At 40.0% G+C, this 14928-nt stretch overlaps 1 protein-coding gene across 4 annotated transcripts in view; it reads right to left on the reverse strand.

Annotated features, from left to right (window-relative positions):
• The window catches only part of tbc1d12b (TBC1 domain family, member 12b), a 104267-nt gene that overhangs the window by 49586 nt on the left and 39753 nt on the right, over nt 1-14928 (reverse strand). For all 4 annotated transcript variants that reach the window (XM_038822408.1, XM_038822406.1, XM_038822407.1 and 1 more), the window contains exon 2: nt 3509-3632. In XM_038822408.1, the coding sequence (XP_038678336.1) occupies nt 3509-3632 (124 nt within the window). The remainder of the gene's footprint in view (nt 1-3508; nt 3633-14928) is intronic.

A 14928-nucleotide genomic window follows, 5' to 3' on the forward strand; every position in this document is an offset into this window, starting at 1 on the left:
TTGGGAGCCATCTACAGTATTGTAATCAGCCACAATCTGTAACATTATGGTCTGGTATATCCCTCACATTGCCATCTAGGGAGATCAACTCTGCTCACTGAAGAGTGCAGAGGAACATGGCAGGGCAGCGCCAGAGATAATTAACCAGGTGGAGCTACAATGCGGACTACATGCATGTTAACAGCGGACACATCATGCACAAGACAATGCCAAATGGGGTGACATGGTGGCACAGTGGTTAGCACTGCTGCCTCACAGCTCCAGGGTCCCGGGTTCAATTCCGGCATCGGGTAACTGTCTGTGTGGTGTGTGGCGTTTGCACTTTCTCCCCATGCCTGCGTGGGTTTCCTCCCACAGTCCAAAAATGTGCAGGTCAGGTTGATTGGCCATGCTAAAATTCCCCTTAGTATCCAAAAAGGTTACTGGGTTACAGGGATAGGGAGGAGGCGTGGACTTAAGTAGGTTGCTCTTTCCAAGGGCCGGTGCAGACCCATGGGCTGAACGGCCTCCTTCTGCGCTGTAAATTCTATGATTCTATGATAAATGACTCCACAATCAACAATCAGGTCAAAATTTTGATGTTTTATCACATCCATCAATGGTAGTTGAAAGAGTTCCATGAACCTCCCAATGGAGTCAACCAGAGTGAAAAACACTGAAGCATTTGCACTGTCTTCAGCTAGATCTGTCAACTGGATGACACATCTCCATCTCCTCCAGAAGTCCACAACATCACAGATGCCAGTGTTCAGATAATTCAATTCACTCCAACTGATAAAGAAATAGCTAAGCACACTGGATACAGCAACAGCAAAATCCCATCTTGAGCTTCAGAACTAACCCCGCTTTCAACCAAGCCATTCCAATAGTTACACCACTATCTACCAGACAATGTGTAAAATTGCCCAGTTATGTCCTGTCCATGAAAAAACAGGTCAAATCCAATCCAACCAAACACTGCCCCATCAGTCTACTCTCAAAGTGATGAAAGGTGTTGTTGAAATGAAAAATATTGCCCTCGTCATCAAGGCAACAATTGACCGGGTGTCATATCAAGAAGCCACCTTAGAAAAATCAAGTCAATGACAATCAAGGGGGGAAATCTCCTCACTGGCTGGAAAATTGTGGTCGCATCTCAAATTCTTGGGGTTGTGTCGGAAGCTGAATCACAACCCAGCCTCTGACCTGCTCCTGTAGCCACAGTATTTACGTGGCGAGTCCAGTTAGGTTTTTGGTCAATGTTGGCTCCAAAGATGTTGGAAGGGGATTCAGCAAAAATGCTATCGAGTGCCAGGGGATGGTGGTTACATAATAGGAATGTTTGTCACTGAACTGCCCAAGTCTGAATGTCCAGGTCTTTCTGCTTGGGTGCATAGACTGTTTCATTTTCTCAGCTCTGAATGCAACAGAACACTGCTGTCATTAACGCACATTACCAACCCTGACTTTATGATGAAGAATGATCATTATGAAGCAGCTGAATTCAATGATTGTAGCTCAACCACCTAGAAGAACAAGGGCAGCAGACACATGGGAACACTACTATCTGCAGGTTCTCCTCTAAAACCTATATCAACCCGACTTTGAAGTATTTCATTGCTCCTTCATTGTCACTGGGTCAAAATTCAAAACTCCTGTACTACCTAAATCACATGAACTGCAGCTGTTCAAAGTGATGGCTCATCACCACCTTCTTAAGGGCGATAAATGCTTGAATGCCAGCAATGCCTACATTCCATGAACAAATTAAAAAACTTGGGTATTAGCCACCCAGCATTGTGTCTGGAATATGCAATTTGATTCAGTGTCAGTGAAGAGGCAGGTAGTATAGCATTCAAGCTTAGCTCGACAATGCAGATAGCTACCAACATATATTTAGGTTGTATATATACCTACTCATCCTTTATCGGAGAGACAATTCTCTGGGTGCCGAGGGGCCTTTACCTTCAGATCCCAATTTCTGCCGAATTATCACTTCCCAGTTATACATGTAGCTACAATTTTTTCATTCTTTCTTGCTGACTCTGTCAAGGGCACAGATTTGAGAGCATCAAACACTAGAATAGCTGCTTTGGACAAGCTGTGTACCTGTAACTCAGTGCTACAATTTATAGATAAAAATACTTTTGGACAATTGAAGTAGTATAATCAGTAATCAACCTCAAGTGAAATCAATGGATTTGGGGTTCCTAAAGGCTGTACCAAATTATGTGCACCACATGGTCTTGTGTTGCAACAATTGATTAGATTTATTCAGTTATATAATTACCATTAACCTCAGTCACAATTAGAAATATCACTAACTTCTAATAGTCTCCTTTGTTTGGTGCCTTATGTCTATTGAATGCTTAAGAGTTTTGTCCATGAGCTAGCCACCCACCTCAGCCTCCCACCTCCCCCAAAGTTACTGCCATTAAATATGAAGGATCTTTTTTCAAATTAAGTTTTAAAATGCATTCAGAGTAAATTTTGAATTTGTGGCTAAGCAAAGAATATGAGTAGGAACAAGAAAGCCTTCTCCAAACGGGTGGACTTTGCACCCAACTGCAATCTTTGCCATTGATCATCAAATAAAACAGAAACAAGGAGATAACACTAACAATCCTTCCATCCAGTGAACGGTGAAGATAAGTGATCTGGAACCAACTCAGAACATAGGAATTAGGTGAAGTAGGCAATGCAGCTCTTCAAGCCTGATCCGCCATTCAATCAGATCATGGCTGATCTCTTCCTTGTCTCAAATTCATCTCCCTGCCTGCTCCCCATATCTTTTTAACTAGTTTTTCCATCAGAAATATATCTATATCCTTCTTGAAACCATTTAATGATGCAAACTCCACTGCACTATGGGGCAGCAAGTTCTACAAATTCATCACTCTCTACAAGCAGTTCCTTCTCATCTCGGTGTTAAATCTACCGCCTTTCAACCTACATCTGTGAACTCTCATTCTAGAACATAGGAATTAACACATTCCACACATGAAGAATCATTATTGTGAAAGGAGATCAGCTACTACCATCTTGCACCACCGACTTCAGATAAGCCAACCCTTGCAGTCATGTGAAAGAACACCAGTATTCGAGTGCAATGCAAGGTTACTGTGGAAAAAGTGTTACAGCACATTGGAATTGAATTTCTATTGTTTCCTTAGTAATGGTCTTTTAGGTACATGTGCAGTTTGTCTCCAATTACATCAATAACTCTGTTCCTTATCCCAGCGATTGTATTTTTCAGAAAATATCAAAGCTACTATTTCAAACTTTTCATGCTTCGATCAATACAAAACGTTATTAACAGATGTTATTCACACAAAATATTTATCATTTATTTACATTTGTCATTGTCATAGAAGATCACAGATTTGGCAATGAAAGGAAGTGTAACCAATAGATTAACCACCAAAATCTACCTACCACAGGTCAAGCAGCAAACAGAACATCTTTGATCTAAACGGGTATACTCTGCAAGACACATTGGTACACTTTGAATTTTCTTTTAAATGTATACCTGCTGTATTGTTTTGGAATCCTTCTGTGAATTTTCCCTTGGTGGGATTTTTCCAAATAACTTCCATCCAGGAGCACTAAAAGCAGAAGGAATGGGTTCCTTTGTCTTCTTGGTAAAAAAACTTCTAAGAAACAAGAGCAAAGAAATACCAATCAGTGCCTTTACTTGCTTCAGAAAAATATTGGCAAGCATTTCAGATTTGTTCTCTAACAAACATAGAAGGCAAAATCAAATTTTCACAGCTGTGGCACATGATAATAGTTTTATTGTCACAAGTAGGCTTACATTAACACTGCAATGAAGTTACTGTGAAAAGCCCCTAGTCGTCACATTCACCCGGTGCCTGTTCGGGTACACGGAGAATAATTCAGAATTCTCAGCTGGCCTTGTTCTGCAGTTAGCCCACTGAGCTAAACCAGTCCTTTTGTACCCTTTAAGAGCTTCTTTAAATAATGGATCTTCAACCGCACCACTGATATACCACAGACATATATATCATGTAGACATATATGGTATGAATACAAAGAAATGTAATATCGCTATGACTTTGACAATACTTTTAAGGAAATCTAAACATATCAAAACACAGCACAAAATCTTTGATAACTGTTGCAGGTCACATAACGAAAACAAAAATCAAATATAGAATTGATTTTGTTCAAATAAGATGCTCCTCCAAAGGGCAGCGTTTGAATCTTGCGTTACTGTCGATAGCCAGTGTCAATGAAGTACAAAGGTAAATTTATTTGAACATCAGTTTAAGAGATTGCTATTCAGTTTGTAATCAGGATTTGAGCACTATGAATAATCAAACGCAAAGGAGAAATCCTTCAGGAAAGGGTCAATGCTATATTACCGAGTGTAAACCCCGTGAAGGCGAAGACCTACAGAGTTGGAGAAGAGTCGCAATACTTTCAATATAGTTGCAGTAATACACAAGTCAAAATGTGGTCAACTACATGAGTAAAGCATAAAATCACGAGATTCAGTATCAATAGTGCTGTAATCGTGTCCAAACATAATGACATTGTGCATTCATTTTACCATAAAGACATACAAACATGCTTGCAGTGAAGTCTACATGCTTCACTTTACCATTTACTTTTAATGGTAATGTAAGTTTTGTTTTATGCACATGCACCAGCAATTGTTTGAATATATATCAAGCAACCAATCTGCCAATCAGATCTACCGCAGCTTTCAAACACATGTTACTTTTCAACCGAGTACATGCGAATTCTACAGAACTGGAATGAAAATAAAACCAAATAAGCATACGGAGTAGTTGTCAGTACATCCAACAAATGTAAAACAGTACAATACAAACATTCTGCCAGAGGTACAGCTCTCAATCTCATTATAGAACGTTCTGCTACAGTCCAGAACATGCCAGTCATTTTAAATTTTATTTACTTGATGTCCATTTCAAGATTCAAAGGAACTGCTCAAATGGATTATGAAAATGCACAGCATAAAATGGATTTGCATAATAGAGACAAAGGTTTCACTTTGCCATAGTTGAATTTGGCTTGAACACAACATGCAACAAGCATTTCTCTACCTTCACTGAATAATTTCACTCGCCAGTCTCCAAACTGTCACTTGAACAAGCTGCCATTATACATGGAATCATATTGGAGAAAATTAGAATAAAAACTAATATGTACAAGTTGAGCAATGTAATTAAATGCCAAAATAAATACACAATGAGTGCTAACTTTTCCAATTTTACAACGATGATCTCAAAACTGTTAAAAGGCAAAATGCCCCAGGTCAAATTTATTAAAAAGTCATTTTGGGGATGTGCTCATCATTTGTTGCCCATGCCCAACGACACTTGAGAAGGTGCACCGTTGAAGCCCATGTGATTGGTCAGCAAGAAAGTTTTGGGATCTTGGCCCAGCAACAATGAAGGCATAGCAATATGGTTCCCCGTCAGTATAATATGTGGCTTGGAAGAGAATTTACAGGTGGTGCTGCCCCTTGTGTCTGCTGCTCTGGTCCTTCTAGGTGGAAACAGTTGGCTGGTCCAGGAGGAGGAGGCTTGATGAATTGCTGTAATCTTGTATATGATGCCAATTTTACAATGATGATCTCAAAATTGTGAAGAGGCAATTTTTTTTTTTTCAACAATCATTTTGGGGATGTGCTCATCATTAGTTGCTCATCCCCTACATGCAGCCCATGTGATCGGTTAGAAGAGAGTTTCAAGATTTTGACCCAGCAACAATGAAGGTATGTTTCAGGAGGAGGGCACTTGGCAGGTTGCTATAGTGCATCTTGTATATGGTGTACACCAGGGGTGGGCAAACTACGGCCCGTGGGCCGCATGCGGCCCGCCAAAGGTCTTTATGCGGCCCACCAAGTCATTAAAGAAAAAAAAAAAATTCTTTTTTTAATTAAAAAAAATTTTTTTTAATTTTTTTTTAAGGTTAATGGGGGGGGCTGTTGGGTTACTTACTGGTATAGGGTGGATACGTTGACTCGAGTAGGGTGATCATTGCTCGGCACAACATCGAGGGCTGAAGGGCCTGTTCTTTCTATGTTCTATATGAGGCGCCCAGAATCATAACCGGGTGAAGTAATTATTTTACTTAATATCCTATGCGGCCCTTTAAAATTGTGAATTTCTGAATGTGGCCCTTGCACGGAAAAGTTTGCCCACCCCTGGTGTACACTGTTGCCACTGTGTGCCAAAATAACAAAAGGAATAAAGCTTTGGTTTTATTTTCATGTCATATTGACACAACAAATGCAACTTGCCAAATTTGATAACATGCTGGTAGGTCATTTCTATTATATCATGCCCAAGAAATGGGGGCAGTGGGGTTAAAGGTCCCAAAAGTAGAAACCGTGAACAATGGTCTTACAAGAAATTAATGAATGATAATGTATCAATAGAAATTGCTACTGTAAGCAATAAATGGAAACATGATCCCTATTTGTTAGTGATTAAATTGTACAATAACATTTGCGGAGAATCGATGTTTGACAGTTTTGATTGGTTTCCATTTGCAAATAGCAGGTCCACTCTTCAAATCCATCAATTAAAATCTCTTCATATCTCACTTCCTTAATTGTATTATACATTAAAGATAAACTACAAATTACTCTGCAGAACTTCAACATTTAAAGTCACTCCCAGAAAGGAATTTCTATACATACTAATCTCCTACTCCCTTTGCTCTCCAAATCCTAATCTTTCCTGAAACTCTGTTTAAATTCCATCAATCGGGTATCCATCCTGACCCAGCGCCAAAACTTCTCAAATCAAAAGACGGCTCTATGCTACCATGGTAATGGTAATGCAGCCCTCCTTATGCTTCTTGAATAGTTTGAAGTCTTTGACATAGTTGACCACACTCATGGAGCTCAATGTCATTTAAGAAAGTAGTCTGATGGTTTGTCATCTCATCCACCACCGTTAACAATTACTCCCTCCACCCCAACACAGTGGCAAGTGCGCATCATCGATAAGATGCACGGCAGCAACACACCAAGCTTCCTTCGACAACACGTTCCAAACCCCCACCTCTACCACCTAGAAGGCAACAGATGCATGGGAACACCACCACCTTCAGGTTCCCAAACAACCCACACACCATCCTGACTTGGAACTATTAAAGGGGATTAGCAACCTTTAAAGTGAATAAGTCATGAGCGCCGGGTGAAACGTACACCAAGCTGTTAAAAGAAACCAGGGAGGAAACTGAGGAGGTTCTGACCATTTTCCAATCCTCACTGGATGCAGGTGAGGTGCCAGAGAGGATGGAAGTTCTGCTAATGTTGTACCTTTATTTAAAAAGAGAGGAGTGAGGGGCAGAATAAATAATTACAGGCCAGTCAGTCTGTCCTCTTTAGTGGGCAAATGAGGGACAGGGTAAACTGTCACTTAGAAAGGCATGAATTAATCAAGATCAGTCAGCATGGATTTATTATGGAACAGTTATGTCTAGCCAAATTGAATGAGAATTTTGAGGAAGTAACAAGGAGGATTGATGAGGGTAGTGCAATTGATGTGGTCTACATACATTTTCACAAGGCATTTGACAATGTCCCGCATGGCAGGCTGGTTAAAAAAAATAAAAGCCCATGGGATCCAGGGGAATGTAGCGAGCTAGATACAAAATTGGATCAGTGGCAGGAAACAAAGGGTAATTTGTTGATGGATGTTTTTGTGACTGGTAGGTTGCTTCCAGTGGGGATCTGCAGGACTCAGCACTGGGCCCCCTGCTGTAGAGCCAGACATTTATTAATTGCCAAAATTACATTTCAGCGGATGGAAACCAGTCCCATTTTGACAGCCATGGGACTGGGGCTTACAGAACATCACAGGATTGCAAACTCGCAATCCCCAAGAGCCTGGGCAGTTGGAGCGCTCAGGTTGGGTAGCAGGCTTCTGTACAGAACTGAAGTTGTAAATATAATTTAATTCCAATGCAGCAATGTTTAACTTTGTTTTTAATCGCCCCACTATTGATGTTCATTGCTTTTGGCTGCCATGGACCTAAAGCACTATATAACATATAATAATCTTTATTGTCACAAGTAGGCTTACATCAACACTGCAATGAAGTTACCGTGGAATACCCACCCTAAACCTCACCACCTCACTTTCCTCTTTTTAAAAAAAATTTAGATTACCCAATTATTTTTTCCAATTAAGGGGCAATTTAGCATGGCCAATCCACCTAATGTGCACATTTTTGGGTTGTGGGGGCGAAACCCACGCAGACACGGGGAGAATGTGCAAACTCCACACGGACAGTGACCCAGAGCCGGGATCGAACCTGGGACCTCAGCGCCGTGAGGCGGATGTGCTAACCACTAGGCCACCGTGCTGCCCGACTTTCCTCTTTTAAGATACTTTCCAAACCTAACTCTTTGATTAAGCTTTTGATTATCTATCCTAATAGTTCCTTATGGTTTAGTGTGAAATTTTGTTTCGTAATGCTCCACCATGGGACATTTTCTTACATTAATGGAGCTAATCAAATACAACTTGTTCAATATAAAGATGAATATTCATACTAGGTTCAGGAGTCAGCAAGTGAAAGTCAAGGTGGGCATATAATTTCAGCTTACTTGCTCTGTAGGACATTTCAAAAGAAAGCGGTATTAAGGTCTGTGTGGCATATTTGCCCAGTGCACTATTATCTTTTCACCTTTGGAATCTTGATTTGGAGCAGTTCAGATCAATGGATTAAAGTTCTCTTGTTTGAAATAACATAGGTACTCGTGTATCAGACAAATTTATGATGGCACTTTATTTTAAAGGTCAACGGTCATGGCGTTGACTTTCACATGGGTGATACTTTTGAGATTGACTTGGGCCCAAAAAAGACTATTCCAAAGGAATAAAGTAAATACCAGCAACACTAGAGAGTTCATTCTCTAACATTTATTTATTTTCTACCATTAAAAACTATATGTGGTACATTTCATCAAACACAATATAAATATATAACAAACACTTCACTTGAAGTCTTTTGAAATCACTCTGAACACCAAATGAATCACCAAACAATTGCCTCTGTAGGCTGGCTATATAGCAGTATATCGATCTTCCTAATCTTAATCATTGGTTTCACTGGCATCTTCGGTATAATCATTCCACAAGGAATCATCCCGAGTGCTGATGAGTGTATTCGATATTCCACATTTTAGAAATGCCTTTGGGAACAAATCTATTCCCTGCCCATTGGAACAATGTTGCTCACATATTTGCACCTTCATTAATGTTTCTTGCCTTCAACATCCAGTTGTTCCACTTTCAGATACAGTCTTGAATTGCCACATCGGTGTTGGTTGATCTCACATCACAAACTACATCAACAAGGTGAGATTTGAAGAAGCCCCAAATGAGCAAGCTTTTTCTTGGCACAAGTCATCCTGGCCTCAAATTCCATTTCTTGCAGTCACCTTCAGCCAGCTTTTTTCATGACGTCTTTCGAAATTTCTCTTTTGGGGGGGGGGGGGGGGGGGGGGCAGCACGATGGATAGCACTGCTGCCTCATGGAGCCGAGGTCCCAGGTTCGATCCCGGCTCTGGGTCACTGCCATTGGCACGTTCTCCCCACGTTTGTATGGGTTTAACTCCCACAACCCAAAGATGTGCAGGGTAGGTGCATTGGCCATGCTAAATTGTCCTTAATTGGATAAAATTAATTGGGCACTCAATTTTTTTTTTTTAAATTCTCTTTGGGGAGAGCTTCGTGCTTAAATATCACCATCAACTTTAATTTAGTGTCATTGGCCATACAGATTGGAGCCTTTGTGAACTGCATCTTCCTGTGGCCAGTCATCTTTACAAGGACAGATTTTTCACCAATCTTGGTAATGTAATGATCTTGTTTGCCAGCATGTCAAATTTCATCGGTGCTTCATCCATATTATCAATACAGGTTAATCAATATGAATTCTGCTCTCAATGTCAGCTGACAAAATGGTGGAAATGACAGATATGGTGAAATTTTCATTTCCTGACCAAATACTAAGTCACTTTTCATGTACCCGAGTTCTTTCTTTCTTCATTTCTCTGATGCATTGAGTTGGATGGCTCTTGGGTCCAAATTCCCATTTTGCCATTTTGTTCCTCCTGTTTAAGTTGAACTGTGTACTTGCTATTCTTTTTAGAAGGCATTATGAAAGACTGTGTAGTACGCAGACTTGTCGATTGGCTGGGTGATTGTTGCTAGAATTAGTGGAAGGAAAATCTAAAGGTTCCAGTGAGTGCCTTTAAATTATTTAATGAAGTAATAAATAATCACAACTCACAATCCCTGATAAACAAAGGCTGACATTTGCATGTGTTTACATATGGTACATAACAGGCCAATCGGTAGGCATCATCAACCAAGGTTTTAGGTAACACTTGGTCAGAACAGAATTTGAAGCAATTTTTCCCTTTTCAGATAATAAAACCAGCTGTTTACTGTGAACATTCTGTGTTCATATTTTAGGTTTCTGACATTTGCAGTTTTCCCAGCTGCTGTAAAAGTCACACGAGAAATAAAATCAACATTAAAAACTGCTTAATCTGAATTCGATGTGATAATGGTTATTGCTTTGGAAAAGGGGAAATTCCTACTAGTCAAACTACCAAGTGGGTTTTCTAAAAATGAATTGCTCCAGCCAAGTCAAACTACATCTTAAACTGGAGATTTCTAACTTTATATACCGCTAGTAAAGCTGAAACTTGGAGCTGAAATGCAAACATCTTTCCTTCCCCATCACTGAAAAGTCTCCCAAAAATAACATGATAACAATTCTAAATGTAATGGGGATAGTCAAGAATGTTCCTCACATTTAATATTTCCATTTAGAAAAAATAAATGCAATAAACATAGAATACTTATTTTTGGCTCTTTTGAAATATTTCCACACAAGAAAAATGCAAAAATAATTTGTATCGCATAGTACGATATTTCCTTCAATCAAGGAAATGTTTATCATATCATTCATTTGTTCCCATATTGATTTACTGCATTGTTGCTTGGAAATGTAGTGTTGATGTTTTACATTCAGTGCCAGTGTCTCACTTGCAAGTAGTGTCAATTACAGTATACTAATTCCTACCTATAGATATATTATACATTATATACTTATGTATGCTTTAGATATGACTATGCATGACAGTATGATCACTGTTGCATCCTACCGATAGAGAAAAATATGCCTTTTGTAATGGCTTCTAATTCTTTGCATCACTCTCTGCCTTTGTTTCAGCATTCCATATCTTTCATTCGGTTGGCTTAACATTTCTCATGGTCTCAATTTGTTTTTAGTCATTGATGGAATGTGAATGCCACTGACAAAGCCAGTATTTATTACCCATCCCTACTTGCCCTGAAGAAGGAGGTGGTGAGCCACCTTCTTGAACCACTGTGGTCCATATGCTGTAGGTACATTCACTGCGCTGTTAGGATTTTGGGCCAGTTAGAACTTGAATAAGCGAAGAGAGAGAGTTAGGTAACAGGAGAAAGACAAAGCAGAGACAAGTGGGCAGTACAAGGCCCGAGCTTGGGGAGCAGAGTGGGTTCAGCTTAGAGGTACTCAAGGCAAGAACTACAGAGGGGAGCTTGATATGTTCACTTCCTTTGGCTAAAAAGCCCAATCCGAGATGTTGAATATCTGAACCTTGTTGACCCAGAACTTTGTCAATCGTACTACCATACTCAAGCTATCCTCTGAGTTTCACCGAATGAACCAATCAGAATATTAGAATGTGACACTTCGACCAGTTTCATAGGAGAGATATAAATTGCTTGTATGGCTTTATTTCTTTTTTTAAAAATATGATACTCTTCATCTGCAAATACCAATAAAATTTAAGTGACCAAAACATGCTGCTGCAACCAATGCAAAAAAAATAAGAATGGAAATAACTTAATTGATAGACCTAATTCTCACATTCTAATTATTAGCTTGAATTTCAGAGCTGCTACCACAGACCTAGTTCAATACAGAAATTATGGCATTGCGCAAGTGCCATATCGTGCTGCTTATTACAAGTTTATTATAAGCTGGGATGGAAGAGGAAACAAATTTTCAACTTAATTTGCGCAACATCCCCTGGTAATCAATTACATAATAACAATGGCAACCTTAAAGAGATTCATTTTATTCTGAACACCATGTTGGTTGGAGGGCGGTGGTGGCAGTATGGTGATGATAGGCAAGAGTAGGAAGCAAAAAATAAAGGGAAGCTGTTGGTGCACTAAAAACTTAGGTACTCCAATTTTTTAAATAGCTAAAGCCACAAGGTCGAAATAGCTATATATTTGGTCGCCATGCTGAAAGCACTTAAACTGTAAATGGACAATATGCTTTACAGTAGTTAATCAATCATTGATAAAATCACCACCTTCCCATCCCGCATTGTGCTCTCGTCAACAGCATACAGTTAAAGCCTGCCTCTCTCCTGTCCCACAATAAGATACCAGTGCCCACTGTTCTCACCCTGAAACCTCTGTTCCCCAACTATTCCAGCAATTCCTGTCCTTATTCCAAATTTACAGCTTTTTTTGCATTTCATTTTTTGGGAAATGTTAACAGTTTCTAAAATTGCTTATTGCTGGTTGTACATCACCAGTATTCCAAAGACCAGAGAAAATGCCAGTGTTCACAGCCATTAAAAGGTCACAGACATTGTTAAGTGTCCAAAAGGTTTGCAGTTTTGCATCCTTTCGTCATGAAATCATACACAGGTTAGTGATATCACAGGGCAGCAGTGGTTAGCAAGTGGGACTATGGTGCTGAACACCCGGGTTCGAACACAAACAGTGACCAAAGCCAGGAATCGAACCTGGGGCTGTGAAGAAACAGTGCTACCCACTGTGCTACCGCGCTTCCCCAGTTTCTAGAACCAACTGTCCTTTAGTTCCTCTGGAGCTTGCTTTGGGTGAACATTTCTCCATAATATGGCTTTCCTGCTTATAGCAGAGCTGAGAGTTATCCCTTTCTAGCTTCCTACCAACTGCCTGGATCCAGTAAAACACAAATTCAAAGGTCCTCTCTCAAAGTGGCCCCTGATTGCTAAGGAACATCACATTCTTCCCCCAAGCACATGTTTACTTTTCCTGTTGCAGACTCTCTCAACACAATAGAAACAGTTTGAACTAAAACCAAAGCCCCCAAGCAAACACCTTTACTGAACATTATAATCATAGAGTTTTACCCTTTCTAACTAGAGTTGTACCCTTTCTTACACAAAAGCACTAAATTAAACCCATTTAAATATATACCGTATTCCTAATATTTAATACAAATAGAGATCACTGAAACCTACCTGTTTCCTGACACACAATTCACAGCTGCCGAGTTCAAATAACAAGTGGGCCTGCTAGGTTACATTGTTGCACAACAAGTTAATAGACCACATGAATCAATTCTGGCAGTCAAGGGACTTGGAAATCACCTATGGGAATGAGTGATGCTATTGAAGATATCTATTGGAAACATAAATTTATAAAATAGAGCAATATGCATTTCTTATAAATTACCATTAGACAATGAGTTGACTTGCAGAGACCCATCAGCCTTGGATGACATCACCTACAAATGGAGTGCAAGTCCCAGAACTGTCTAGAACCACAATCCGATTTCCCTTGTGCTCACCGTCCGCCCCACTGGCGTCCACATTTAACCCGTCATTCTCCACCTCCAAGGCCTTGTCACCACAAAATGCATCTTCTTCCCTTTCAACATTCCAAAGGGATTGTTCTCCAGGCAATTCTCAATTATCTCCAACACCCCCTGTACCTTGCCATACAAGTACAAGAGCTGCATCCCTACCCTTTTTAACTTCCCATTGATCAAAATTCCAAATACATCTTCCAGATAAAACAGTAATTGGTTTGTACTTTCAATTTAGCATACAGTATTAGCGGCTCACGGTGTGATTTCCTTTACCTCGGGGAGGCCAAACACAGATCAGGTGATCACTTTGCAGAGCACCTCAGTTTAGTCCGCAAGCATGACTCCAAGCTTCTGGTTGTTAGTTTAATTCTCTGTCCCACTCCCACCTCTGTCTTCTGCCTAATACAGTATTCCAACTAAGCTCAAGTAACAGCATTTCATCGCCTTCTGGCTTCAAAAGTTTCAGGTTATAACCTTAATATCCGTATCTATTTTGACGACAACTGTTGATGATTCAGTTGTTCCCATTTACACATTGCCTAGATCAATCTAGTTTCTTTAATTCGCTTACTATCTCCTTTTGCCATGCACCATTATCCTTTGATGTTTAATTTTGCCTGCATTCTACTCCCAGAGACCGTCCCTTTAGCCCTACCCTCTCACTGCCTCTATTTGCTTAGAACCAGTTACATCTAAGTTTTTCCAGTTTTAACAAAATGTTCAGCAACCTGAAATGTTAACTGTTTTTCGTTCTCCACAGACACTGCCTGGCCCAGGTATTTCCAGCATTGTCTGCTATTATTATTATTTTATTCCAGAGTGGTTTTAGCTACTTCAATGCTGCCCATCATTCTGGACAACCTTGTACAATGATTTTGAATCCCCAGAAATCTCTCCACAGATTGCATGCAGCAGTGCTCCAAATAGAAAGTGCGTTGGGGATTTTGTTGGCATATTTGTTTTTGTTGGTGCCTGCTCGAAAATATCAGTGTAATTTATCTGCATTAGTGTATGTACTGCATTTAGAGTTCCAGAAGGCATTTAGGTTATTGCAGAAAATCGAAGGTTATTGCAGAAAGTAAAAACTTGTGTAGGGGGCAGCATATCGGCATGGGTAGAAGATTGGCTAGCTTAACAAGGAGCAGAGAGTGTAACCATAAATAGGCCTCTTTCTGGTTGACAGGATGTAACTAGTGCTGTGCTTCGGAAATCAGTGCTGTGGCCTCAAGTTTTTACAATATATAAATGACTTGGATGAAGGGATCAAAGGCATGGTTGCAA

Source organism: Scyliorhinus canicula, chromosome 16 (assembly GCF_902713615.1).
Source record: "Scyliorhinus canicula chromosome 16, sScyCan1.1, whole genome shotgun sequence".
NCBI classification, from domain to species: Eukaryota; Metazoa; Chordata; class Chondrichthyes; order Carcharhiniformes; family Scyliorhinidae; genus Scyliorhinus; species Scyliorhinus canicula.